The sequence below is a fragment of the Procambarus clarkii genome, chromosome 24 (assembly GCF_040958095.1).
Source record: "Procambarus clarkii isolate CNS0578487 chromosome 24, FALCON_Pclarkii_2.0, whole genome shotgun sequence".
NCBI classification, from domain to species: domain Eukaryota; kingdom Metazoa; phylum Arthropoda; class Malacostraca; order Decapoda; family Cambaridae; genus Procambarus; species Procambarus clarkii.
Genome location: NC_091173.1, coordinates 3,415,736 through 3,443,423, shown reverse-complemented (window position 1 = coordinate 3,443,423; position 27,688 = coordinate 3,415,736). Strand labels below are relative to the sequence as shown.

General features: G+C 50.7%; 1 protein-coding gene across 1 annotated transcript in view; it reads left to right on the top strand.

The window, feature by feature from the left end:
- LOC123761798 (exportin-T) overlaps positions 1–27,688 on the top strand; it is a 209,248-nt gene that overhangs the window by 116,167 nt on the left and 65,393 nt on the right. The window contains 1 exon segment of the mRNA XM_045748017.2: positions 20,088–20,220. Within this exon segment, the coding sequence (XP_045603973.2) occupies positions 20,088–20,220 (133 nt within the window).

The following is a 27,688-nucleotide window of genomic DNA, read 5'->3' as shown; positions in this document are numbered from 1 at the left end:
AGAAGAACGAGAGACGAAGCACTGTAGCAAAAAAGGGCGCAAAACCCCAGCACTGAAACACCGCCCAGACCAAAACAAACTCCACGGCGCATGCGCATAACACGCTGGCCGAACCGCACACCCTCCCTGCGGGAAGGCGCCAGCCAGGACTACTGCACGAGAAAAGGAGCCAAAAGAGGAAGCAGGAACAATAAAACCGGCCAAAGAAGCAAAGAGCCCAAAAAGGAACCCAACCGGGCGACAAGTAGCCCAACCGGGCGACAAGTAGCCCAACCGGGCGACAAGTAGCCCAACCGGGCGACAAGTAGCCCAACCGGGCGACAAGTAGCCCAACCGGGCGACAAGTAGCCCAACCGGGCGACAAGTAGCCCAACCGGGCGACAAGTAGCCCAACCGGGCGACAAGTAGCCCAACAGGGCGACAAGTAGCCCAACAGGGCGACAAATAGCCCAACAGGGCAACAAGTAGCCCAACAGGGCGACAAGTAGCCCAACAGGGCGACAAGTACGAGGAGCCGACAGACGTTCCATTAATGCGGGAAGTAGCGAAAAACCTTCCCATACCGTCGAGAACACAGAAGCCAACACTAGTCCCGAAGGCACACGAAGGCGCAGGCGCACCCGAGATCAGAAGTCACGCAGAACCCCATCGAACGGGGGAAACATGACAAAAACACCGTCCCAAAAAGGGGGGGAGGAAACATCCACCCACAGGACGGAACCAACCGACTCAAAGGCCAAGGAACCGAGCCCGGGGAGGGGCCGACGTCCAACAGCACGTACGGCGAGTGGGGAGGAAAGACCCCACTCCGCGTAACCTCAAGCCCCGCCTAGAGGGGGATAAAAACCCCCACGGGGTCTAACGGGGCCAAGGCCCCCCCAAGTCAGCCCCTCCCCAGCCCCGGGGCCGAGCCGTTCCCCCAAATCCCCGGCCGTACCAGAAAACCGGGGCAGCCGTGAAAACACTAAGGAAGGGAGCCCACTGGCAGACTCATACAACACGGCTGGAGGAACAGGCCCAAATGCCCCCGTCACTTCCCCGGAAGGGGAATTCCCCGAGACTGCCCGAGTCTCAAACCACCAAAAACCCCGCCCCGAACCTACAGACGGTAAGCAACCGGATGCAGGCAGTAAGGGTGAACCAGGGGAAAGACAAGGGGGCGTGGATGGAACCGAAGCAACCAACACCCCCAAGTCCCAAAACGAACTACAACGGGGTAGCCCCGGGGCTCCCGGGGAGGAAACCACGAGAACGTTGCCACCACCAAGGCTCAAGTGCAACGCCCCTGCTGCCCGCACCCGCTTTGTTATACAACTGGGGAACCGAGCCACAACGAGCAACCAAACTCGCAGGACTCCGGGTCGAATTTGTCACCGACCCCACAGGCAGCAGACGGAGGCAAAACAGAGAGTCACCCAGAGACAAAAGGTGAGAGCAACCCTCAAACTCGCTGGAAGCGAGGGGGGGACTCTGGGGTCACATCCATCGGGCCCGCGCGCCCCCAGGGGTTTCCCAGGGTCCCGAGCGTTTACTTTAAGAGGACTCGCGCTCAGGTAATCCCAGGTAGGGTACTGCTAACCGGCACCCAAAGCTACCAAACAACTTTCTAAGAGCTGAACCCCCGGGACGTGTACACTCAAGGGGACCTAGCAGGGGGTACCACCAGAAAATACTCGGAACACAAGGGACACAAGGGGCAAGAACGAAGGCAGACCCCCCCACCAGGTAGATAAACAAAAAGAAAAAGAAAACCCCGCAAGAGGACAGCGTACCCAAGCGGAACAGAGCCGGCCGCTATGATTGGTAAAGAAAAGCTGCACAGTACCCCGCGCCCCACCAGTGCAAACACTGCCCCTTACTCTAAGGCGAACAAGGGAGACAGAACACCCGAGCACACAAAGAGCGGCCGAAAACCAAGCAGTAAACGGCCAAGCAGGGGCAGGACCCAAGGAACTTGTGGAAGGTGGCCCCAAGCCCCAAGGGCAGTCCTTACAGGGCACCTAGGGAAGGGAACCCTATGCGCATGCAGCCCGAGTACTGAAGAATCACTCCCGGCTCACGCACCACCTAGAAAACAGACACCACACTCTAGGTACAGTGCTGAAACACCCAATGGAGCCGGAGCACATAACCATTGCCTATAGCATCAGCCGAAGAACTGATGGGTGGATAGCCGGCGTGGGAGGTCTGGGGCTCCCCCTTCCCCCTCCCGGGGAGGGGGGGAGCTGCGCAGACAGCGGCGCGGTGACGTATGACGTCATACTAGTTTCCTTGTTTTCTGTTGAAGAGTTCTATCCACTAGTTCGGCTTAGGTAGCAATTATCACCAGAATAGGGGTTTGTTTTGGAATGCTTACCTTTCTGGATGCTTGACCCGGTCGATGGCAGACATAGAATGCTTTCAACCACACGGGGGTTTCTATAGGCCATTGCTCCCCTTGCCTCTCTGAGGGGGCCAGGTTCTGGCTGTGGTCCCCGGTAGGCCCTAGAACTCCATACACATGACTGATGCCAAAGTCTGACATTAGCATATCAGCCGGTAAAGCTCCGGGGAGCCGATGGGGCTCCCCCCAGAAAATGCATATCTAAAAATATATTCTTTTATTTATTAGCTCCCAACTACCCCCCCCCCCCCTTATAACTTAAAAATTTAGTTATAAGTGATACTGTACAATGTAGACAAAAATAGGCAAGTGCTTTTGTTTATTATCCAAGACATTTCAGTATGTTGCTCCCCATTTTTTTCCTGGCTGATGCCCCTGAACCTCATGAAAATGGGAAATGGAGCAATAATTATATTGATATCTATTTTGGCTCAATAAACCTTTGATGCTTGCTGTTTTGCAACAGTAATTGTAACTATACCCTACTTTATATGTTATTTGTTAAAACTCCTGTATGTTGAACATGATGGTAATACTGTATCACAAGGAGTGCAATATTAAAAGTGAAGACAGTGTCAATTATCTAACAATAGTGGATGTAATGAATGTATAAAGTGTTCTTCCTGCTACTGTCAAGTGGGCACCAACCATGTCTCTCCAGAGCACTTCTTTTAAAAGTTGTATTCATTTACTCAAGGAACTCGCATTAAACAGTTATGTGGTGCAGTATATCTTTATATTTTGCATTCCTTTGCTGTTACAGTCAACTATGTGCTTTCTGAACCCCTCCAGGCTGAGACTGAACGGATAATCTGTTGTGTTCAGATAAGTGGTTCGGCATCCTGAAAAGCTAGGGGTAAAAAATTGACAATTTTGTTGCAGAAATTCGACAGTGTTTTGTTTGTACTCACCAATATGAGAAGCTCTGATCCACTTGTTTACTTGAAGATTATAGTTGATTGAGCATTATTAGATAGAAAAGGTGGTGGTGGATGATGATAGTGTTGGGTTGACAGAAGTGGAGATTAATGATGATGAGGTAACCTCAGCAGACTGCCTTTCACCATGTACTCTAATGTATCTAATGCCATGGCAGAGTTTAAAGCTTCCGAGCCATCCATTAGTATATGAACACTGCTCAAGTGGCGCTGTTTACGGTCACTAGTTCCATCTTTACTGCACATTTCTGTGGGGAGCCCCGTCGGCTCCATGGAGCTATTGGACTGATATTAGCTGTATTAGTTTGGGGCTTCAGTTGATTGGAGTTCTGCCTACCGGGGACCACGAGCCAGAACCTGGCCCCCTCAGAGAGGCGCAGGGAGCAATGGTACAAGGCCAAACCTCAGTGTTTTTGGGAGAATTCCATCTGCCATCGACTGGGGTTAGGCACCCAAAATGATAGGCATCCCAAAATAAACCTGACCTGGTGGTAGAAAATTGCAACCTTAGATCAAACAGACCCAGAACTCCCCCCCCCCCCAATAGAAACAAGAAAAAAAAATGTTATCAGCCCGGCGCCACTTGTTCCTGCAGCTTCTTCCCTCCTTCCCCACTACCCCCTCCCCCACTACCCCCTCCCCAACTACCCCCTCCCCCACTACCCCCTCCCCAACTACCCCCTCCCCAACTACCCCCTCCCCAACTACCCCCTCCCCAACTACCCCCTCCCCAACTACCCCCCTCCCCCACTACCCCCTCCCCCACTACCCCCTCCCCAACTACCCCCTCCCCCACTACCCCCTCCCCCACTACCCCCTCCCCCACTACCCCCTCCCCCACTACCCCCCTCCCCAACTACCCCCTCCCCAACTACCCCCTCCCCAACTACCCCCTCCCCCACTACCCCCTCCCCAACTACCCCCTCCCCCACTACCCCCTCCCCAACTACCCCCTCCCCAACTACCCCCTCCCCAACTACCCCCTCCCCCACTACCCCCTCCCCAACTACCCCCTCCCCCACTACCCCCTCCCCAACTACCCCCTCCCCCACTACCCCCTCCCCCACTACCCCCTCCCCCACTACCCCCTCCCCAACTACCCCCTCCCCAACTACCCCCTCCCCAATTACCCCCTCCCCCACTATCCCCTCCCCCACTACCCCCTCCCCAACTACCCCCTCCCCAACTACCCCCCCCCCCCCCAACCAACTACCCCCCCCAACCAACTACCCCCCCCCCCCCAACTACCCCCCTCCCCAACTACCCCCTCCCCAACTACCCCCTCCCCAACTACCCCCTCCCCAACTACCCCCTCCTCAACTACCCCCTTCCCCAACTACCCCCTCCCTAACTACCCCTTCCCCAACTACCCCCTCCCTAACTACCCCCTCCCCAACTTCCCCCTCCCTAACTACCCCCTCCCCAAACTACCCCCTCCCTAACTACCCCCTCCCCAACTACCCCCTCCCCCACTACCCCCTCCCCAACTACCCCCTCCCCCACTACCCCCTCCCCAACTACCCCCCCCCCCAACCAACTACCCCCTCAACCAACTACCCCCTCAACCAACTACCCCCTTCCCCCAACTACCCCCCTCCCCAACTACCCCCTCCCCAACTACCCCCTCCCCCACTACCCCCTCCCCCACTACCCCCTCCCCCACTACCCCCTCCCCCACTACCCCCTCCCCAACTACCCCCTCCCCAACTACCCCCTCCCCAATTACCCCCTCCCCCACTATCCCCTCCCCTACTACCCCCTCCCCCACTACCCCCCTCCCCAACTACCCCCTCCCCAACTACCCCCCCCCCCCAACCAACTACCCCCCCCAACCAACTACCCCCTCCCCCCAACTACCCCCCCCCCAACTACCCCCTCCCCAACTACCCCCTCCCCAACTACCCCCTCCCTAACTACCCCTTCCCCAACTACCCCCTCCCCAACTACCCCCTCCCCAACTACCCCCTCCTCAACTACCCCTTCCCCAACTACCCCCTCCCTAACTACCCCTTCCCCAACTACCCCCTCCCTAACTACCCCCTCCCCAAACTTCCCCCTCCCTAACTACCCCCTCCCCAACTACCCCCTCCCTAACTACCCCCTCCCCAACTACCCCCTCCCCCACTACCCCCTCCCCAACTACCCCCTCCCCCACTACCCCCTCCCCAACTACCCCCCCCCCCAACCAACTACCCCCTCAACCAACTACCCCCTCAACCAACTACCCCCTTCCCCCAACTACCCCCCTCCCCAACTACCCCCTCCCCAACTACCCCCCCCCCCAGCTGCCCCCCCCCCCAGCTACCCCCCCAGCTACCCCCCCCCCCCAGCTACCCCCCCCCCCCAGCTACCCCCCCCCCAGCTACCCCCCCCCCCAGCTACCCCCCCCCCCCAGCTACCCCCCCCCCCCAGGTACCCCCCCCCCCAGCTACCCCCCCAGCTACCCCCCCCCAACTACCCCCCCCAGCTACCCCCCAGCTACCCCCCCCCAACCAACTATCCCTCTCCCCCAACTACCCCCTCCCCTACAACCCCCCCCCCAACTACCCCCTCCTCCCAATGCCCCCATCATCATCCCCCAGAGAGGGAGGGGAGTCCCGGACCCCCACACAAGCAGCCCACTCTTCAGTTCGTAGACTGAAGCCGACTGTGGCAGTTGTCGACTCTGGCCTCAGTTTCCTGTCATGATACTGAGGCTATAGTATTACCTTCTCGGTGTGGTGCGGTAGCCAGGAGAACTTAGGGTACTGGGGCTGCATGGGCTTAGGGTTTCCTTCCCTGGGCATAAGAAACAATAACCATCTTAATATTTATTAAGCTTGTCTTTATAAATGCTTGAAACTTGCTTTATAAATGCTTGTAAAGCAATTTCCCCAGTCTTGGGGTTCAGGGACTGGTTAGGTTTCATGGTGGGGGTGGCATGCTTACTGCTTTTGTTGCCTTTCATTTCGCCCGAATCTGGCATCTCACGTTTTCATGTGTCTTACCTGTGTCGTGGTGGCGTGTCTGTTTCTGCTAGGTGTTCGGGTGTTGGCCTACCTCTGTGACTGGTTGGTGTGGGCTACCAGCAAGTCTGCTTGTCTTCTTGCCAGGGATTTGGTTCTTTCCCAGCTCGCCGGGTTTGGGTTCCTGGTGAACTGGAGGAAGTCCCATTTGGTTACGTCCCCAGTCCGGACTTGGCCGGTCCTCGTTTGTACTGGACCTTGGCTGCTCGTGTACTTGCAGGAGGTGCAGGAGTATTTCCTGTAAGTACTGCCTTTGGGTTCCAGGGTTATCTTCCCTTGGTCCTCTAGGATGTCATTCCCATAGGCGTGCCTGCTGCTCACCGTTGACCCCCACCCTTGTGGGTCAGCTTTGGTCTTTGTCTCATCATTTTGGGGTCTCATTTGGGGTCTCATGGTCTTTGTTTGGCTTTGGGTGGGGAGTATTTTTGTTGTTGGTTGGGGCACATGGTGCTGCACAGCTTGCCTACCTGGCAGCGGCCGTGTTTTCTGTCCCTCTGTTGTTGTGCTTTTGCAGGGGTTTTCTTTTCTTGCCTGGAGGGGATTTGCCTGGTTTGACTATTCATCTGTAGAGGGGGGATTTTGGGTGGCCACCCTCTAGGCCCCCGTGCTTGTACACTTCACAGGCGTTCAATTCACCCTATTATCTTTGTTGTTGTTGTTGATTACTATATGAGCTCTACTGCCTTTGCAGCATCATTACCTGGGCTTCTCGGAGGGAAGCTCTTTCCCTACGGGCCCTGAAAAACCCCGTTGGGGCTTGGTTGACCAGTGGATGCGTCTTCCAAGTCCCATCTCGCTTTGTGTGAGTTTGAGGGTGGTTGTTTGCCTTGTCTTGAAGTGAAGATCACCTGTTTTGCCTCCATCAAGTTGCCTGTTGGGTCGACGACACCTTCGACCCAGAGCCTTCCAAGATGTGCTCTCCGCTCATACTCCATTTTCCCTATTCTTCTTTGGAGGTTCTTAGGGGTCAGGCGGTGTTCATGTTGCATAGTAGGTATAGGTTATTGCAACACACTAGGTTGGTAGCCTGCTCGGATGCCTTAAGGCTGCCCCGTTTTGATTTTGGGGACCCGAACCAAGGGGGCATTGGCTTAGCTCCTCTTCCCCCTGCTGCCGGCTCCCAAACGTCTGACGGTTTCGGAGTCAGGGCAGGGTTTCGACGGTGATGAGACCAGGACAGGGCTGCCTCATTTGAGACAGAGATGGAGGCATTTGACCCTGCTCCTCCTGCCGAGGCTTCTGGGCCTTCCCAGCAGGCCCGCCTTCTCTGCTGCCTTTTCCCTGGACTGCCTTTTCTTCAGGGTGGAGGGCATGGAGTACAGCTCTGCCCCGGGGCCTGGTTCGGAGGCTCCTGGGGCTGGAGGGGAGTTGGCCTGGGGGGTCTTAGGGCTCCCTTTGGTCTAGCTTGGGTTTTGGTTCCCTCATCACGCGAGTTGGTTGTTACAGGGTGCAGAGTTTTCATATCCCCCTTCCGTGTATGAATTTGATTTTTGGTTGGCTGCGCCTTCCCCCCCCTCCTTTCCCACCGTTTTTTTTTTCTGGGTTCCTTCGAGTTCTTCGGCTCCCTCTTTCCAGAGGTTTTTTCTACCTCCCGCACCTCTCCTACAGAGGTTCAGAAGGCCCATGCTGCATACCTCCTGTGTGACCCAGAATTTGCCTCCGGATCCGTGATGGATCTGATCTCATTTGAGTTGATTCTTCTTCTCCTTATTGGGTGTGTTATGAAGTTCCGGAGTTTTCCTGGCTGGCAGACTGCCCTTTCTTTTCTCAGGGAGTGTGTCATGGGTTTTGTCAAACCTGCATGCTTGAATGGTGAGTAGTGACTATGGTTCTACAGGTTTATTTGGGAAAGGGAGGCGACTTTGACTGTCTCAATGCATGCCTTTTTGCCCTGTGCTTCCTCATGGTGTTGGCCTTCTGCAGCTGCAAGTGCAGGTTCCCTCTCTTTCAGCTGCTTTGGTGGCAGAGCATTTTCGCGCTTGCGGGCATTTGGCCTTGGTCTTCGGCTTCTTTTCCCTTCTTGAGTTGTCCTTGGACCGGCTTGCAGAAGATGTGGCGGCATTGCGTGCTGGGCCGTCGTCTGGGGCGCAGGACTCTGTGGCCAGAGCATTAGCTGCACTGTTGTAGCTGTTTGCGTCGATACTCTTGGAGGCGGTGTTTCTGTTTTTTGCCTCTCTCCTCGCGTGTTGTTAGGCCCTTTCTCCTTGGAATCCGCTTGGGCCCTGGCTCTTAGATTTTCTTTGCCCTTTTGTCAGTTGTTGTTTTTCAGAAGGGGGCTATTACACAGTTTTTGCAAATTGCTTCAGCTACTTGCCATCCTCTTTTGGATTTGTTGGTTCTCCGGGAGTGGCTATTCTCGGGCCTCTCGGAAGTGTCATGCCAGGGCTTGGGTTTCTTCTGGTCGAGGTGGGCCCTTGGTACCAGCTTCGGAGCCGTCGTCAACTGGTTGGCGCAGTGCTCGCTCTGTACATCGGCTGGCTTCTCGTAAGGGGGCACCTGCCCTTTCGCGGGTCACCCCATTGACGGGGCACTGGGGGAGAGGCTGGCTCTGTTTGCCCATGCTTGGTCCCACGATTCATTGGCATTTCGGGTTGTGTCTTCTAGTCTGTGGTGACGTTGGGCGGCTCCTCTAGGAGGTTCGGGTCTGGCTGGGCAGGCTGTTGCTTCTTCGCTCCGTTGGGTCATCTTGGAGTGGGTGCGCTTGCGCATGGTCGAAACGACCTCCTCCCTCAAATGGGTTTCCCGCTTGTTTTCAGTACCGAAACGGGACTGTGCAGATCTTCGGTTCATTCTGGACTTGTCCTGTCTGAGCCACTGGATTCCTTGCCCCCTTCTTTCGGATGACCACTCTGTCCCAGGTCCAGCGTCTTTTTGAGCCGGGTTGTTGGATGAATGGTGTGTCTGGACCTCCTGGACACATATTGGTATGTCCTGATTCACCCGGGGTTCAGGGTCTGGTTAGGTTTCATGGTGGGGCGGCATACTTATTGCTTTCGTTGCCTTACGTTTTGCCTGAATCTGGCACCTCTCGTTTTCATGCGTCATACCCGGGTCGTCTGCGTCTGCTAGGTGTTTGGGTGTTGGACTACCTCTACGACTGGTTGGTGTAATGCTACCAGCAAGTCTGCTTGTTTGCTCATTTGTAGTTTGGTTCTTTTCCAGCTCGCCAGGTTCGGGTTCCTAGTGAACTGGAGGAAGTCCCATTTGATTCCGGTCCCAGATTTGTACTTCGCTGGGTCTCGTTTGGGACTCTCGGACTGCTTCTATGCCTCTCCCTCCTGTGGTGTTGCTGCGGCTGTGGTCCTGCCTTCAGCTGTTCCTGAGGGGGGGTCAAGGGTCACTAGGTGGTTGTTCGAATAGTTGTGCAGGAATCGGAACTTCGCCATGCTGGTTTACCCGCTGGTTCGGGTATGACATTGGCGCCTGTTCTGGTTCCTTCGGGGTCATCTCTTCCGCTGCTCACAACCGCTGGGTTCATACCCCGTGGGCCTTGCATCGGTTGCTGCTAAGCCAGCTTTCTCTAAGGGTTTTTCAGGATTCGGCACCTTGGCACCTTCTGGAACCCTCTCTCGATTTGTTCACGGACAACTTGTCTCTCGGCTGAGGCTTTGTGTCCAGTGCTCTCAAGGCCGGCCAGGGATGGTGGGCTCTGTCCTTCCGTCGGGCTCACAGCACGGGGCGGAAGTTTTCGGCAGTGTGACTTTCGCTGCAGCGGGTTCGGGTCGCTTGGGGCTCTATGATCCAGCTCCATTTGGACTGCGCCTCGGTGATTCGTTGTCTGAACCACAGAGATTCATCCTCCACATTGGAAAGGGCAACACCTTCATCAGAGGAGCTCCAGGATATTTCACAATTCCTAAGTATTGTAGTACAGGTTGATGATAGTGAGTGATGTCCCAAGGAACATAAAGATATAGTGCTTTGGAAAAATAGGTGAGATAACACGAATGTGCAAAGTGAAGTGAAAAATTGGATGAGAAAAGGTTGCCCCTTGTGTTCACAGTGCAGACATCAACATTCAAGATGGCTGCCAGCAAGAAGAAAACAAAACAGAGCTTGATTTTGGGGGTTTTAATGAAGAAAGCATTGATATTAGCAGTCTACACAACAAATTGGCAAAATTAGATATTATAGTGAACTATCATGTAAAAATAATCAGCAAATTGAAAGAAAGTAATGAGCACTTGAGTGGCAAGGTTTTAGGTCTTGAGGGGTTAGTGAAAGACTAATGCAAGGACAAGAATCAACTGGAAACAAATTGCAAAGCCAAGGAAGAGGAAAACAAACTCTTAAAAATAACTTTGGAAAAAGTTAAAGTAAATTTAATCTTAAATGACTATGATAGGTTAAGTAAAGAAATTCAAGAGGAAAAACAGCTTTTGTCAGCATAGATGGAGGAAGTTACACAGGGAGTGTAACTAGAACAGTGCAAGAAAGATATGCAACTCACCTATGCACGAGTGGCCAAAGAGAAGGAAAAAATAGAAGAAGCAGTAAAGGAAAACCAAACACTGCAGCAACCAGGATAAAACAAACATTAGGCTGGAAGTCAGAAAGGAACTGGCATTAAATATTAAATTGGTGCAAAACACAGTAGATCGAAGTAAGTCTCTGATAATTTTTGGTTGCAAAGAAAAGGAGCCAACATCTAGGTCAGAAAGAGCTGTAGAAGAAGAGAAAGTAGTAGATAAAACTGTTGGCCTCGTGGAAGGTCTTACAACCATAGAGAATGTCTGCGACTACAGGAGGAGTGGAAAGTACGTTAAAGGAAAAATCGACCTTTGAGGATCACCCTAAATGGTGCCAAACAGATGGAAGAAGTACTAAGGAATGCTAGAAAATTACAAAGTGATGAGGTAGGGAAAGTGTGGTCGCTATGACGAGATCTTTCAAAAGAAGACAGAGAAGCTGAAACTGAACCTCGTCGAGATAAAACGTCTAAATGAGAGCAGGAATGAAGAAGAAATCAATTCTTTTTTCTACAAAATGATAGGGGGTAGGCAGACCAGTAAAGTGGTACATAAAGGCAAACCAACAACAGCATTAGAGAGAGAGGGGGAGTGAAGAATAAAAAGAGGGGGAACAAGTTCCTGAAGATTGCATACACCAACATAGATGGAGTGAGATCAAAGATACTGGAGTTAAGTGTTGTAATACAGCAGCAGACACCAGACATTGTTGCACTCACAAAGACAAAACTTGAAGATGATATTTGAAATAAGGTCATATTCCCAAGGGGCTACTCGGTCTCGAAACGGGACAGAAAAATTAGGAAAGGTGGTGGCGTTGCTGTGTTGGTGTAAGAACACCTAAAGGTAAATGAAATAATGATTGCCATTCCACGAGAAGTTGACATAATAGCACTAGAGATATGCAATCAGGATGATAAACTAACGATCATAAATGCATATAATCCACCGCCAGGCAGCACATGGACAAAGGAGGAGCTAGATAATAAACGAGAGGGTCTTATAACAATAATGAGAGAAATTATAGTCAAGAGCTGATAAAGATAGATCACGACTGTTGGTAGTCGGCGACTTCAACTTGAAATCCATAGACTGGGAGGCATATGAAGCTAGAACAGAGGATTTTTGGACGTGTAGATTTGTGAACCTCTTCCTGGAAACATTCATGTATCAATATGTTAAACTACGAGGATGAGTGGCCAGGGAAGGGGGATGTTCCCTCCATGATGGATTTGATATTTATCAGGAAAGAGGAAGAGATATTTGACATTCAGTACCTCCCTCCCTTGGGTTAAAGTGACCATATCCTTTTTGGGAATAAAGTATGCAATTTGTTATAATCTGAAAGAAAATGAGGTTGAAGCAGTTGAAAAACCTGATTTCATTAGAGATCATTATGGGGAACTCAGACATTTCTTTAAGGAAATTGACTGGAAAGACTTGCTGTTAGGACATAAGTAAATGAGAAGTATGTCAAGTTTTGTGAAATATATGATAAAGGCACAAAAAAATTTATACCAAAGCATAGATGCAGAACTAGGAAACAGGATTGGTTCAACAGAAATTGCGAGAGTGCCAGAGATCAAAAGACACAAAAATGGAATCAATATAGGAAGAGGCCAAACCCCGAAACATACCAGCTATACAAAGATTCGAGAAACAACTACACGGCAGTGAGGAGAGAGGCAAAAAGAAATTTTGGAAATAGGATTGCGGACAAATGTAAATCAGAACCAGGTCTATTCAATAAATTCATAAACAACAAATTGCAGGTAAAGGATAATATTCAGAGGTTGAAAATGGGAAATAGATTCACGGAAAATGAAAAGGAAATAGGTGAAACATTAACCAAAAAGTTCCAAAGTGTGTGTGCAAAATAAAATCTTCAGGGAACCAGACAAAATAAGAATTCCAGAAAACAACAAATAGCACATAGAGGTGTCTAGAGACAAAGTGGAAAAAATGCACAAGGAGCTAAGTAAGAACAAAGCAGTTGGTCCAGAAGGAGTTTCACCATGGGTTCTGTCAGAATGTGCACCTCAGTTCAGCATTCCACTTCAACTGATTTTTCAGGCATCCCTGTGTACAGTTGTAGCTAATGTGTGGAAAAAGGCTAACATAGTTCCAATCTACAAAAGTGGCAGCAGGGAAGACCCCCTCAATTATAGACCGGTATCATTGACAAGTGTAATTGTCAAAATATTGGAAAAAATAATTAAAACTAAATGGGTAGAACACCTGGGAAAAAAAATATAATATCAGACAGACAGTATGGTTTTTGATTTGGAAGATCCTGTGTAATGAATTTACTCAGTTTCTATGATCGAGCCACAGAGATTGTACAGGAAAGAGATGGTTGGGTTGACTGCATCTATCTGGACCTAAAAAAGGCTTTCGACAGAGTTCCACATAAGAGGTTGTTCTGGAAACTGGAACATATTGGAGGGGTGACAGATAAGCTTCTAACATGAATGAAAAATTTCTTGACTGACAGAAAAATGAGGGCTGTAATCAGAGGTATCGGATTGGAGGAATGTCACAAGCAGAGTACCACAGGGTTCATTTCTTGCACCAGTAATGTTCATTGTCTACATAAATGTCTACATAAACCAGTTGGAATACAGAATTATATGAACATGTTTGCTGATGATGCTAAGATAATAGGAAAGATAAGAAACTTAGATGATTGTCATGCCCTTCAAGAAGACCTGGACAAAATAAGTATATGGAGTAACACTTGGCAAATGGAATTTAATGTGAATAAATGCCATGTTATGGAATGTGGAATTGGAGAACATAGACCCCACACAACCTATATATTATGTGGAAAATCTTTAAAGACTTATGATAATGAAAGGGATCTAGGTGTGGTTCTAGATAGAAAAGTATCACCTGAGGACCATATTAAGAACATTGTGCGAGGAGCCTATGCTATACTTTCTAACTTCAGAATTGCTTTTAAATACATGGATGGAGAAATGCTAAAAAAAAAATTCAAGACTTTTGTTAGACCAAAGCTGGAATATGCAGCTGTTGTATGGTGCCTATATCTTAAGAAGCACATCAACAAACTGGAAAAGGTACTAAGACATGCCACTAAGTGGCTCCCAGAACTGAAAGACAAGAGCTGCGAGGAGAGGTTAGAGGCATTAAATATGCAAAAAGTAGAAGATAGGAGAAAAAGAGCTGATATGATCACTACGTACAAAATAGTAACAGGAATCGATAAAATTGATATGGAAGTATTCCTGAGACCCGGAACTTCAAGAACACAAAGTCATAGATTTAAACTAACAAAACAAACCTGTCGAAGAAATATAAGAAAATTCACTTTTGTAAACAGAGTGGTAGACAGTTGGAACTAGTTAGGTGAGAAGGTGGAGGCCAAAACTGTCAGTAATTTCAAAGCGTTATATGACAAAGAGTGCTGGGGAGACGGGACACCACGAGCGTAGCTCTTATTCTGTAACTACACTTAGGTAATTACAGGAGGTCTCTTTGGTCTTTGGCTCTGGTTGCTTCGTGTAGCTCGTCTGTTCGCTTCTCTTAGTGCTTAGCTCTTCGTTTGGTTCTCATCCGAGGAGTGTCCAACATCCTCAAGGACGGCCTGTCTCAGTTCATTCCCCCTGTCCACGGAATAGACTCCAACTCCTTCAGTTGTCTCTGTTGGATGTACGAGCCCCTGAAAGTGAACCTCTTCGCATTGGCGTGGTCTCGGCCTCGCCTGATGTATGTGGCACTCTTTCCCGACTGCAGAACCGTCTTGGTGGACTTTTTTTTTTTTTTCCATGGTTACCTGTACCTCTCCCCTCCTGTCCAGCTGTTGCTTCAGGTTCTGACTCGGTTTGAGTCTTATCGTGGGAGAGTCCTCTGTGTGGCCCCATGGTGGCTGGCCCAGCCTTGGTTTCAGCCGTTGCTTGCTTGGTGTCCAAACCCGGGAGGTTTTCTGCAGCTCTGCCTCCTCTAACAAGTCGACCCGGTCCAGTACCTGGCTTTTTCTATTTACTCGTCTGCTCTTCACTTCTGGTCTTTTTGAAATGTGTGTATCATTACTTGTATGGTGATCAAGTGGCTTCGTTAATGGTGTCCCACCTGATGTCTTCGTCTTGGCGACAGTATCATGTCTCTTGGCATTCCTTTTGCCATTTCCTCTGTCTTCGTAGGTTGTCTTCTGTTTCTGTTCGGATTGTTTTGTCCTTTCTTTCTTGGCTGTTTCAAGTCCGTCATCTTATGCCTAAATCTGTTGCCTCTTATCGTGTGGCGCTGGGGAAGCCGCTCCAGCTTGCGTTCGAGGTGGATATCACTTTTGTCCCGTTCCGTAAGCTTTCTCATGCTTTGTTTCACCTCCTTCCTGCTCATGCGCCGCCTGAGCCGTCCTGGTCCTTGGAACAGGTGCTGTTCTTTCTCTCTTCTCCTCAGTTTGTGGTAACCCGTTCAATCCACGACTGCTTTCAGAAGACTTTATTTCTGTTGGTGTTAGCTTCTTGGGGTTGAGTCGGTGAGCTTCATGCTCTCCTCCGGCGCAGGGGTTTCTGCTCGTTTGGTCCTGGTGAACAGTTTTTTCGGTTTCAGATGTCTCCATCATTTCTGGAGAAGACTGAGACAGCGTGCTTCCAGAGGTCCGTGGGTTATTGATGCTCGGTTGGTTTGGTATGGTTGCATCATGTAATTACCTAAGTGTAGTTACAGGATGAGAGCTACGCTCGTGGTGTCCCGTCTTCCCAGCACTCTTTGTCATATAACGCTTTGAAACTACTGACGGTCTTGGCCTCCACCACCTTCTCACTTGTTCCAACCGTCTACCACTCTATTTGCGAAGGTGAATTTTCTTATATTTCTTCGGCATCTGTGTTTAGCTAGTTTAAATCTATGACCTCTTGTTCTTGAAATTCCAGGTCTCGGGAAGTCTTCCCTGTCGATTTTATCAATTCCTGTTACTATTTTGTATGTAGTGATCATATCACCTCTTTTTCTTCTGTCTTCTAGTTTTGGCATATTTAATGCTTCTAACCTCTCCTCGTAGCTCTTGCCCTTCAGTTCTGGGAGCCACTTAGTAGCATGTCTTTGCACCTTTTCCAGTTTGTTGATGTGCTTCTTAAGATATGGGCACCACACAACAGCTGCATATTCTAGCTTTGGCCTAACAAAAGTCATGAACAATTTCTTTAGTATATCGCCATCCATGTATTTAAATGCAATTCTGAAGTTAGAAAGCATAGCATAGGCTCCTTGCACAATATTCTTTATGTGGTCCTCAGGTGATAGTTTTCTATCTAGAACCACTCCTAGATCTCTTTCTTTATCAGAATTCTTTAAAGATTTCTCACATAATATATAGGTTGTGTGGGGTCTATGTTCTCCTATTCCACATTCCATAACATGACATTTATTAACATTAAATTCCATTTGCCAAGTGGTGCTCCATATACTTATTTTGTCCAGGTCTTCTTGAAGGGCATGACAGTCATCTAAATTTCTTATCCTTCCTATTATCTTAGCATCATCAGCAAACATGTTCATATAATTCTGTATACCAACTGGTAGATCATTTATGTACACAATAAACATCACTGGTGCAAGAACTGAACCCTGTGGTACTCCACTTGTGACATTTCTCCATTCCGATACATTGCCTCTGATTACTGCCCTCATTTTTCTATCAGTCAGAAAATTTTTCATCCATGATAGAAGCTTACCTGTCACCCCTCCAATATTTTCCAGTTTCCAGAACAACCTCTTATGTGGAACTCTGTCAAAAGCCTTTTTTAGGTCCAGATAGATGCAGTCAACCCAACCATCTCTTTCCTGTAATATCTCTGTGGCTCGATCATAGAAACTGAGTAAATTCGATACACAGGATCTTCCAGATCGAAAACCATACTGTCTGTCTGATATTATATCATTTCTCTCTAGGTGTTCTACCCATTTAGTTTTGATTAGTTTTTCCAATACTTTCACTATTACACTTGTCAATGATACAGGTCTATAATTGAGGGGGTCTTCCCTGCTGCCACTTTTGTAGATTGGAACTATGTTAGCCTGTTTCCACCCGTCTGCTACGATTCCTGTACACAGGGATGCCTGAAAGATCAGGTGAAGTGGAATGCTGAGCTCAGATGCACATTCTCTCAGAACCCATGGTGAAACGCCATCTGGGCCAACTGCTTTGTTCTTACCGAGCTCCTTGAGCATTTTTTCCACTTCGTCTCTAGACACCTCTATGTGTTCTATGTTGTTCTCTGGAATTCTTATTGTATCTGGTTCCCTAAAGATTTCATTTTGTACAAACACACTTTGGAACTTTTCGTTTAGTGTTTCACACATTTCCTTTTCATCTTCCGTGAATCTGTTTCCCATTTTCAACCTCTGAATATTATCCTTTACCTGCAATTTGTTGTTTATGAATTTATAGAATAGACCTGGTTCTGTTTTACATTTGTCCGCAATCCCTTTTTCAAAATTTCTTTCTGCCTCTCTCCTCACTGCCGTGTAGTTGTTTCTCGCATCTTTGTATCGCTGGTATGTTTGGGGGTTCGGCCTCTTCCTGTATTGATTCCATTTTTGTGTCTTTCGGTCTCTAGCCCTCTCGCAATTTCTATTGAACCAATCCTGTTTCCTAGTTCTGCATCTCTGTTTTGGTATAAATTTTTTTGTGCCTTTATCATATATTTCACAAAACTTGCCATACATCTCATTCACTTCCTTACCTAGCATCAAGTCTGTCCAATTATACTCACTAAAAAAATTTCTAAGGTCACCATAATGTCCTCTCCTGAAGTCTGGTTTTTCAACTGCTTCAACCTCCTTATTTTCTTCCAGCTTATAACGCATTGCATACTTTATTCCCAAAAAGACATGGTCACTTTTACCCAAGGGAGGAAGGTACTGAATGTCAAATATCTCTTCCTCCTTCCTGGTAAATATCAAATCTAGCATGGAGGGAACGTCCCCTTCCCTCATCCTCGTAGCTTGTTTAACATGTTGATACAAGAATGTTTCCAGGATGAGGTCTACAAATTTACAGGTCCAAAAATCTTCTGTTTTAGCTTCATATGCTTCCCAGTCTATGGATTTCAAGTTGAAGTCACCGACTATCAACAGTCGTGATCTATCGTTATCCGCTCTCGCTATAATCTCTCTCATTATTGTTATAAGACCTTCACGTTTACTATCTAGCTCCTCCTTTGACCATGTGCTGCTTGGCGGTGGACTATATGCATTTATCATCATTAGTTTATCATCCTCATAGCAGATCTCTAGTGCTATTATGTCAACTTCTTGTGGATTGGCAGTCATTATTTCCTTCACCTTTAGGTGTTCTTTTACCAGCACAGCAACGCCACCGCCTTTCCTAATTTTTCTGTCCCGTCTCCAAATTGAGCAGCCCCTTGGGAATATGACCTCATTTAAAATTACATCTTCAAGTTTTGTCTCCGTGAGTGCAACAATGTCTGGTGTCTGCAGCTGTATTACATCACTTAACTCCAGTATCTTCGATCTCACTCCATCTATGTTGGTGTATGCAATCTTCAGGAACTTGTTTCCCCTCTCCTTATTCTTCACTCCCCCTCTCTCTATTGATTTTGTTGGTTTGCCTTTATGTACCACTTTACTGGTTTGCCTACCCGTTGCCGTTGCAGTGCTTTGGCTTCTGTGGCCAGGGATGCGCTCTGGGTTGATCCGTTTTCTTGTTCCCTGTTCCAGGGCTTGGATCTCTCGGGTTGTCTGCGGGTTCATTAAGTGTAGCTAGCCTGCAGTTTACCCTCGTACCCATGATGGTCATAAGTATGCTGCTCTGGCCGCTATATTTGGGAACATGTCCTGGGCTGACATTCAGGCGCAGGGGTTTTGGAGGTCTAACAGGGTCCTGGCTGCCCATTATTTTGTGAATGTTCCGGGTCTAAGTTGTTTTTTGTGGCCTTCGGCCACCTGATGCTGCCACTTGTCTCGTCTTCGAGTCGAGTCACACTGAGCTGCCGCCTCCCGGGTAAGTCCCTCTTTTATTTATCTCTGGGTATGTAGCTCCAGGGAGCGAACGAGGCTCCCTACAGAAAACTAGCGTTAAATGTAATGAAACACCATTTTCTGGATGATCCCCGGAGGCTCCCTGGCACACTCCCAACCTCCGGTTTCGTTTTCATTAGCTCTGTCTGAGGAGCCTACTCCCACTGAGGAGTGGGCTGCGGGTGCAACATCTGGGGCACCCCTTCCCCAGTGGGGAGTGGAGCAGCGTGCCGGGTTGATGACATGTTTCTTTTGCTTGTTTCCTTGTTTCTTTTGTGGGGAGTGCTGAGTCTGTTCGGTCTTAGGTTGTAATTATTTACCAGGTGGGTTTTTTTTTTGGATGCCTATCTTTCTGGGTGCTTAACCTCGGTCGATGGCAGATGGAATTCTCACAAAAACGGGGGTTTTCCTTTGGGCCATTGCTCCTTGCGCCTCTCTGACGGGGGCCAGGTTCTGGCTCGTGGTTCCCGGTAGGCAGAATGCCTTGCTATTGAAGTCCCAGACTAACATAGCTAATATTAGTTCGATAGCTCCAGGGAGCCTCTGGGATTCACCCAGAATATGGCATTTCATTACATTACACGCTGGTTTTTTTATTCAGACTGCCTTCCCCACTTTAACTAACCCAAATCAGATAACATGCATTTTTGGAAAAAAAAGTATTCGTAAAGCATGTGGCTGACTGTAATGTTGCTGAACTGAGATTTTTTCTAGTAATTGTAATTTGCAATGAAGTGTTGAGACACACATTTATGTCGATATAAATAAACAAGTTTTGTTTATACTTAAAAATATTTTGTAGGTCATCTTGTTTTATAATACATAAGAATAGAAAGTAAAATATTGAAGTACCTTAGAGAGAAATGGTGTAAAATAAATTAGAAATAAAGTTATCATGTGAAAAAATGGGCTAAAACATGTTGAAAGTTGATTGATTACCCAGTGTGTTTGTGTGTATAGTTGTAGTTAATAAGGTCATGGACATATCATATAAGATTCAGTAGTTACAGAAAATGGAGGAGAAATTTGTATGAGTCATATATTTGTTTATTTAAAAAATATATTCCAAGGCATCCTTTCATTTAAAAACATTTGTGACCAAAATTGTATATTTTCTGTATCAGAGTTAATAGCAAAAGTGGCACTTGCGCATATTCTATTTACATGAAGACATTCAATTAGATATCAGTTATAAGATGTCGATAAATTTATGTTTAATATTTATTATACTTTTTGTAGTCATTTAGAATATCAATAATTTGACTCTACTTAAAATTGTCTCTATTAGGTACGTAGTAGAACGAGTTATTTGTTCTCTCGCATAGTACGTTGCCTCAAAACCCATATTCTTGGTTACACGGAAGACATTCTAAGTCAGCTTACAGACCTGCTGGTCATGGCCCCCCCCGACAATGGCCAAAGTAAGTATTATGCCAGTGTTTAAGTTTTATAATTATATTATGCAAATGTTTTAAGTGAAACTTCAGTAAATATTATTTGAAACCTCAATTTATTTTTACATGTTTAAATTTCAACCTTATCTAGCTGGTAAAAAATATTTAATCTGTACATTTTTAATGCCTGTTATTACATGTGATTGATAAAAGTTTGGGTTTGTAAATAGCTGTACTATTGATTTAAAATTCTAGTATAATCCATTCCAAGACTTTACAAATTTTTTGGCTGCACACTCAAGTAAAATTCAACTGTATTTCTGGGGAAAGCCCCTTCAGCTCCCCGGAACTAACCGGGCTGATATGAATGTATTAGACCCCTAGCATCAGTTAATGCGCATGGAGATCTAGGCCAACCGGGGATCACAAGCCAGAACCTGGCTCCTTTAGAGAGGCAAGAGGAGCAGTGGCCTATTGAAACCCCTTTACCTGCTTGCATGATATCTGCTTGACGGGGTTCTGGGAGTTCTACTCCCCAAGTCTGGCTCGAGGCCTGGCTTGACTTGTGAGAGTTTGGTCAAATAGACTGTTATTATTTTCAAGCCTGGTGGGGTGTGTGCGTGCATCTTGGTTTTGGTCTCACCCGCTTGTATCTTGGTGGTCCCCCTGCTAGGCTATACTCACCCCTGTGAGTGTACATGTCCCCTGGGAAAGGGAGGGGGGGGGGCAACTTTAGCAGTTTGTGTGTAATTTTGAGTGCCGGTTAACAGTACCCTGCCTGGGCATCCCTGAATGTGAGTTCCGTCTCAGGACCCTGGCAAACCCCACTAGACACCTGGATCTGTTGGATGTGACCCCCTGGATCCTCCCTCGCCTTGTGCGAGTTTGAGGGACACCTTGTCTCTAGGGGGATCTTCACCGTTTATTCCTTTGTCATGCTGCCTGCTGGGTCGGTGACACCTTCGACCCGGAGTTCCTTAGAGTTTTGTAGCTTTTTCTGGGGGGAGCCCCGTCGGCTCCGAGGAGCTATCCACGGCTGATATGCTAATGTCAGACTTTGGCATCAGTCATGTGTATGGAGTTCTTAGGCCTACCGGGGACCACGGCCAGAACCGGGCCCCCTCAGAGAGGCAAGGGGAGCAATGGCCTATAGAAGCCCCCGTGTGGTTGGAAGCATTCTATGTCTGCCATTGACCGGAACAGGCACCCAGAAAGGTAAGCGCCTCAAAACAAACCCCTATTCTGGTTAAAATTGCTACCAAAAACCGAACTAGTGGATAGAACTCCCCAACCGAAAACAAGCAAACTAGTGTGACGTCACACACCTCCGCGCCGCTGTCTGCGCAGCTCCCCCCTCCCCGGGAGGGGGAAGGGTGAGCCCCAGACCCTCCGCGCCGGCTACCCACACCTCAGTTCTTGAGGCTGATGCAATAGGTGATGGTCGTGTGCTCTGGCTCCGGTGTCGCTACTGCACTGTGCTTTGCGTGTGGTGTTGGTTTTGTGGGTGCAAGAGCCAGGAGTTATCTTCAGTACTCGGGCTGCATGCGCCTAGGGCTGCCTTCCCTAGGTGCCCTGTAAGTACTGCCCTTGGGGCCACCTTCCACAGGCTCCTCGGGGTCTGCCTCTGCTGGTCCGTTTTACCTTTCGGTTTTTCGGCCGCCTGTTGGGCTCTTGGGTGTTCTGTTCTCCCTTGTTATCGGCAGGTAAGAGGCAGTTTGCACTGGTAGGGGTGCAGGGTGCTGCACAGCTTGTATTTCCCGACATCGCGGCCGGCTCTGTTCCTTGGGGTTCGCTGTCCTCTTGCGGGGTTTTGTTTTTCTTTTTGTTTTTGCCTGGTGGGGGGTTCTGTCATTTTATTCAGTTTGTTTTTGCCCTTCCACTGTTCTCCTCGGTGGCGCCCCCTGCTAGGTCCCCGTGAGTGTACACGTCCCTGGGGTTCAGCTTTAGAAGTTTGCTTGGTAGTTTTGGGCGCCGGTTTGCAGCACCCTGCCTGGGACTACCCGAGCGCGAGTCCTCTTAAAGTAAACGTTCAGGACCCTGGGAATCCCCTAGGGGGCGCGTGGGTCCGATGGATGTGACCCCGGAGTCCCCACTCGCTGTGTGCGAGTTTGAGGGGTTGCTCGGTCCCCTTGTCTCAGGGTGACCCTCATTGTTTTTGCCTCTGCCACGCTGCCTGTTGGGTCGGTGATACTTTCGACCCTGAGTCCTGTGAGTGTTGCTGCTTGCTTGTGACTCAATTTACCCAATCCTCTGATGATTCTATTCGGGTACAGGCGGCGCATGCATTGCAGTCTAGGTTTCGTCTGTTGCAACGCGCTCGGTTGGTTGCTCACCCGGATGCCCCGGGGCTGCCCCGCTTTGCTTTTCGAGACCCGGACTTGGGGGTGGGGGTCGCTTCGATCCTGGTTCAGTCCACACCTCCTCGTCCTTCCCCTTCTGTTCGTTCTGGTCCCCCCCCCCCTCCTGCTTCCGGCCCCGAAGCATCTGAGGGTTTCGGGGTCGGAGCAGGGGTTACTTGATCTCGAGACTCGGGCAGCTTCGGGGGGTGCCCCTTCCGGGGGGCGGCAGAGGCATTTGAGTCTTGTCTCCCGGCCGAAGCTTCAGGGTCTGACCAGTGGGCCCCCCTTCCTCCAGCTTTTCCGGCTGCTCCTTCCTTGTCTTGTGGGGTCGGGGCTTAGGACTCGGCCTCGGGTCCTGTGGTGAAGTACCTCGAGGCTGGGGAGGGGCTGACTTGGGGGCCTTGGGCCCCACTGGACCCCGCCTGGGTTTTTCTTCCCTCTGAGCGGGGCTTATTGTTACAAGGAGTGGGGTTTTCTTTTCCCCCCTCTGCGTACGAGTTGGATTTGGTGTCGGCCCCTCCCCGGGTTCGGTTCCGTGTTCCCCCGGGTACGTCGGTTCCGTCCTTCCGGAGGTTTTCGGCTTATCGCATCCAACCTGGTGTGGTGCGAGCGGCCTTTGCAGCTTACCTCCTGCGTGACCCGGATTATGCCTCGGATATGGATCTGTCCACGTTCAGGTTTGGGACTTCGTTCCCTTTCTGGCTCCGTTACGAGGTTCCGGAGTCACCCTGGCTAGCAGACTGCCCCTTGTTTGGTCTGGATTCCTGGCATTCCTTCTGTCGTTCCCGCACGCTGGAGTGGCGGGAAGCTTCCACGGTGCTTCAGGTTTTCCTGGGAGGCGAACTTGAGTACCTGAATGAGTGCTTGTTTGCCCCTGCCCTTCCCCGCGATGTGGGCTTTATTCAGCTCCATGTGCAGGTTCTTTCCCTTTCGGCGGCGCTCGTTGCGGAGGACTTGCGCGCCCGGGGCCTTTTGACTTCGGCCTTGCGGTTCTTTTCCCTCCTGGAGCTGTCTTCGGATTGGCTCGTGGAGGATGTGGGGACGCTTGGGTCCGTCCCGGGGTCCGGCACCTTGTCCTCGGCTGCGCGTTCGTCGGCTGCCTTGTTGAAGCTGTTCACGCCGATTTTGCGGGATGCGGTTTCCCTGTTTTATGCTTCCCGTCTCGCGTGTCGGCAGGGGGTGCTGGGTTCCTCCGTGGAATCTGCTTGGGCTCTGGCTCTTAGGTGTTCTTCACCTTTTTGTCCTCTTCTGTTTGGGGAGTCAGCCGTGGCGCAGTTTATTCAGGCTGCATCGGCGGCATGTCGTCCGATGTCGGACTTGTTGGTTTTCCGGGGGTCCCGGGGTGGGTCTTCCCGGAAAGGTCGTACCAGGGCTCGGGGTTCCTCTCGTCATGGTAGGCCTCTGGTGTCAGGTTCGGGGTTGGCTCCTCCTGCGGACCCTCCCTCGTCTGGTCGGCGCGGTGTTCGCGCTGTGCGGGGTTCTGGGTCTCGTAAGGGTCGCCGGCCCTTTCGCGGTTTGCCCCCTTGACAGGGCGATGGGGGGGCGGCTTGCACTGTTCGCCAGCGCCTGGTCCCACGATTCGTGGGCCTTTCGGGTCGTGTCTCGCGGCCTGCGGTGGCGTTGGGTGGCCCCTCCCACCTTTGGGGGATCGGGGCTGGCAGGGCAGGTTTCTTCCCCTGCGCTCTGTCGAGTCGTCTTGGAGTGGGTACGCTTGGGCGTTGTCGAAACGATGTCGTCCCTCAGATGGGTTTCCCGTCTGTTTCCGGTTCCGAAACGGGACTGCGCGGACCTGCGGTTCATTCTGGACTTGTCCCGTCTGAACCCCTGGGTTCATTGCCCCTCCTTTCGGATGACTACGCTGTCTCAGGTTCGGCTCCTCTTGGAGCCGGGAGTTTGGATGATGTCCCTGGACCTCTGGGACGCTTATTGGCATGTCCCGATTCATCCACGGTTCAGGGACTGGCTCGGTTTTGTTGTGGGGCATCTGAGTTACCATTTTCGTTGTCTCCCGTTCGGGTTGAACCTGGCACCTCGCGTGTTCACGCGCCTTACACGGGTTGTGGTGGCTCGTTTGCGTCTCCTAGGTGTTTGGGTGTTGGCCTACCTCGACGACTGGCTGGTTTGGGCTCCCAGCCAGTCAGCTTGCTTGCTAGCCAGGGATTTGGTTCTTTCCCAGCTCGCCGAGTTCGGGTTCTTGGTGAACTGGAGGAAGTCCCATCTGGTTCCCTCTCAGGTTCGGACTTGGCTGGGTCTCGTTTGGGACTCTCGAACCGCCTCCTTGTCTCTCCCTCCGGAGTCTCTCCTGTGGCTGCGGTCCCGCCTTCGTCTATTTCTGGAGGGTCCTAGGGTCACCCGGCGGTTACTCGAGGGGCTGTGCGGGAGCCTGAACTTTGCGTTGGTGGTCTACCCGCCGGGTCGGGTTTGGCTTCGACGGCTGTTCTGGTTCCTTCGGGGTTCCCCCTTCCGCCTCTCGCGATCGCAGAGTTCGACCCCCGGGGGCCTTGCGTCGGTTGCTGCGTCACCGGCTTCCTCTTCGGATTTTTCGGGGTTCAGTGCCTTGGCGCCTACCCGAGCCCTCGCTCGATGTGTACACGGATGCGTCGTCTCTCGGCTGGGGTTTTGTGACCAGTGCTCACCAGGCCGGCCAGGGGCGTTGGGATCCGTCCTTCCGGCGAGCTCACAGCACGGTGCGGGAGTTCGCGGCAGTGTGGTTTGCTCTGGGGAGGATTCGGGTGGCCCGCGGATCGACGATTCGACTCCATTCGGACTGCTCTCCGGTGGTTCATTGCCTGAACCGCTGGGGTTCGATGCGGTCCTTGTCTCTTTGGGGTTGGTCGCTTCGGGTGATTCGTCTGCTGAGTTCTCGGGGTTTGGCTCTCCTGGCGGTTCACGTACGGGGCGTGTCCAACGTCTTGGCCGACGCCCTGTCTCGCTTCGTTCTCCTCTCCACGGAGTGGACGGTCGACGACGAGTCCTTCTGTTGGCTTTGCCAGACGTTCGGGCGCCCCGAAGTGGACCTCTTTGCGTCGTGCGTGGTCGAGGCGTCTTCCCGTTTATGCGGCGCCCTTCCCCGATCGCGAGGCCGTCGGGGTCGATGCCTTTCGGCTAGACTGGTCGAGGTGGGGGTTCCTGTACCTCTTCCCCCCGGTTCGGCTGTTACTCCAGGTCCTGAGTCGCTTAGAGACTTACCAGGGGAGAGTTGTCCTTCTGGCCCCTTGGTGGCCGGCCCAGCCTTGGTTTCAGGCGCTGGTTGCTCGGTGTCTGAATCCGAGGGTTTTCCCGCGGCTCCGCCTCTTTCAGCAGATCGGGCCGGTACGTCACGTAGCTAGTTCGATCTTCTCCTCGAGTCTTTGCGTATGGTTTTTTGACTCGAGTCTCTCATCATCTCTATGGTGATCAGGTGGCCTCCTTGTTGGTGTCCCACCTGAGGGCTTCTTCTCGGCGGCAGTATAAAGTTTCCTGGCGGTCCTTCCGTTTCTTTTTGCGTCTTTGTTGTGTTAGTTCCTTGTCTGTTCGGGTGGTCTTGTCCTTCCTCTCGTGGTTGTTTCAGGACCGTCATCTTATGCCTAACACTGTCGCTTCATATCGTGCGGCGCTTGCGGAGCCGCTTCAGCTTGCTTTCGGTATCGATGTTACGTCTGCGCCGTTTCGCAAGCTGTCTCGTGCATTGTTTCACCTCTGGCCTGCTCATGCGTCGGCTGAGCCGTCCTGGTCTTTGGACAGAGTGCTCGCTTTCCTTTCATCTCCTCGTTTCGTTGTGGCCCCTTCGGTCCAGGATTATTTTTCCAAGGCACTTTTCTTGTTGGCTTTGGCCTCTGGGGGTTGGGTAGGGGAGCTTCATGCTCTCCTCCTGCGCAGGGGTCGTGGTGATCGGTGCTCTTTTGGTCGTGGTGATTGTATTGTTCGTTTGCAGCCGTCTCCTTCTTTTCTGGCGAAGAATGAGACTGCTGCGTTCCGGAGGGGTCCATGGGTGGTTGATGCGTGGTTGGTCAGGGCGGGGGTGCATCATGTTTTGTGTCCGGTTGCGGCGCTTCGCCGTTATTTGTGCGCCACAGCTTCTGTGTCCGGGGACGCGCTGTGGGTTGATCCGGTTTCCCTTCTTCCTTTTTCGCGAGTTCGGGTCTCTCAGGTCGTCTGCAGGGTTATTAAGTCCAGCCAGCCTGCGGTCTATTCCCGTGCCCATGACGTTCGTAAGTTCGCGGCTCTTGCTGCCGTCTTTGGGAATATGTCTTGGTCTGATATTCGGGCGCGGGGATTTTGGCGGTCGAACAGGGTCCTGGCTGCTCGTTACCTTGTGAATGTCCCTGGGCCTCGTCGGACCTGTGTTGCTTTGGGTCGGCGGTTGCAGCCAGTTGTCTCGGCTTCGAGTTGAGGAGTGAGCGACGACCGCCTCCCGGGTAAGTCCCTCTTTTTTCTGTCTGTGGGTAGTTAGCTCTGGGGAGCCGACGGGGCTCCCCCCAGAAAACTAGCGTTGAATGTAATGAAACGCCATTTTCTGGGTGAGTCCCGGAGGCTCCCCGGCATTCCTCCCTCCCTCCGGTCGACGGTTTTTCGCGTTTTTGACATCCAGCCTCAAGAACTGAGGTGTGGGTAGCCGGCGCGGGGGGTCTGGGGCTCCCCCTTCCCCCTCCCAGGGAGGGGGGAGCTGCGCAGACAGCGGCGCGGAGGTGTGTGACGTCACACTAGTTTCCTTGTTTTCGGTTTTGGAGTTCTATCCACTAGTTCGGTTTTTGGTAGCAATTTTAACCAGAATAGGGGTTTGTTTTGAGGCGTTTACCTTTCTGGGTGCCTGTTCCGGTCGATGGCAGACATAGAATGCTTCCAATCACACGGGGGCTTCTATAGGCCATTGCTCCCCTTGCCTCTCTGAGGGGGCCCGGTTCTGGCCGTGGTCCCCGGTAGGCCTAAGAACTCCATACACATGACTGATGCCAAAGTCTGACATTAGCATATCAGCCTGGGATAGTTCCGGGGAGCCTCCGGGACTCGCCCAGAAAATGGCGTTTCATTACATTCAACGCTGGTTTTTTGGGGGGAGCTCCTTCGGCTCCCTGGAGTTTTCCTGGCTGATATGCTAATGTCAGACTTTGGAAACCCTCCCTCAGAGGGTTTCCAAAGTCCAAACCAGACACAAACCAGAGAGGCATGGGGAGCAA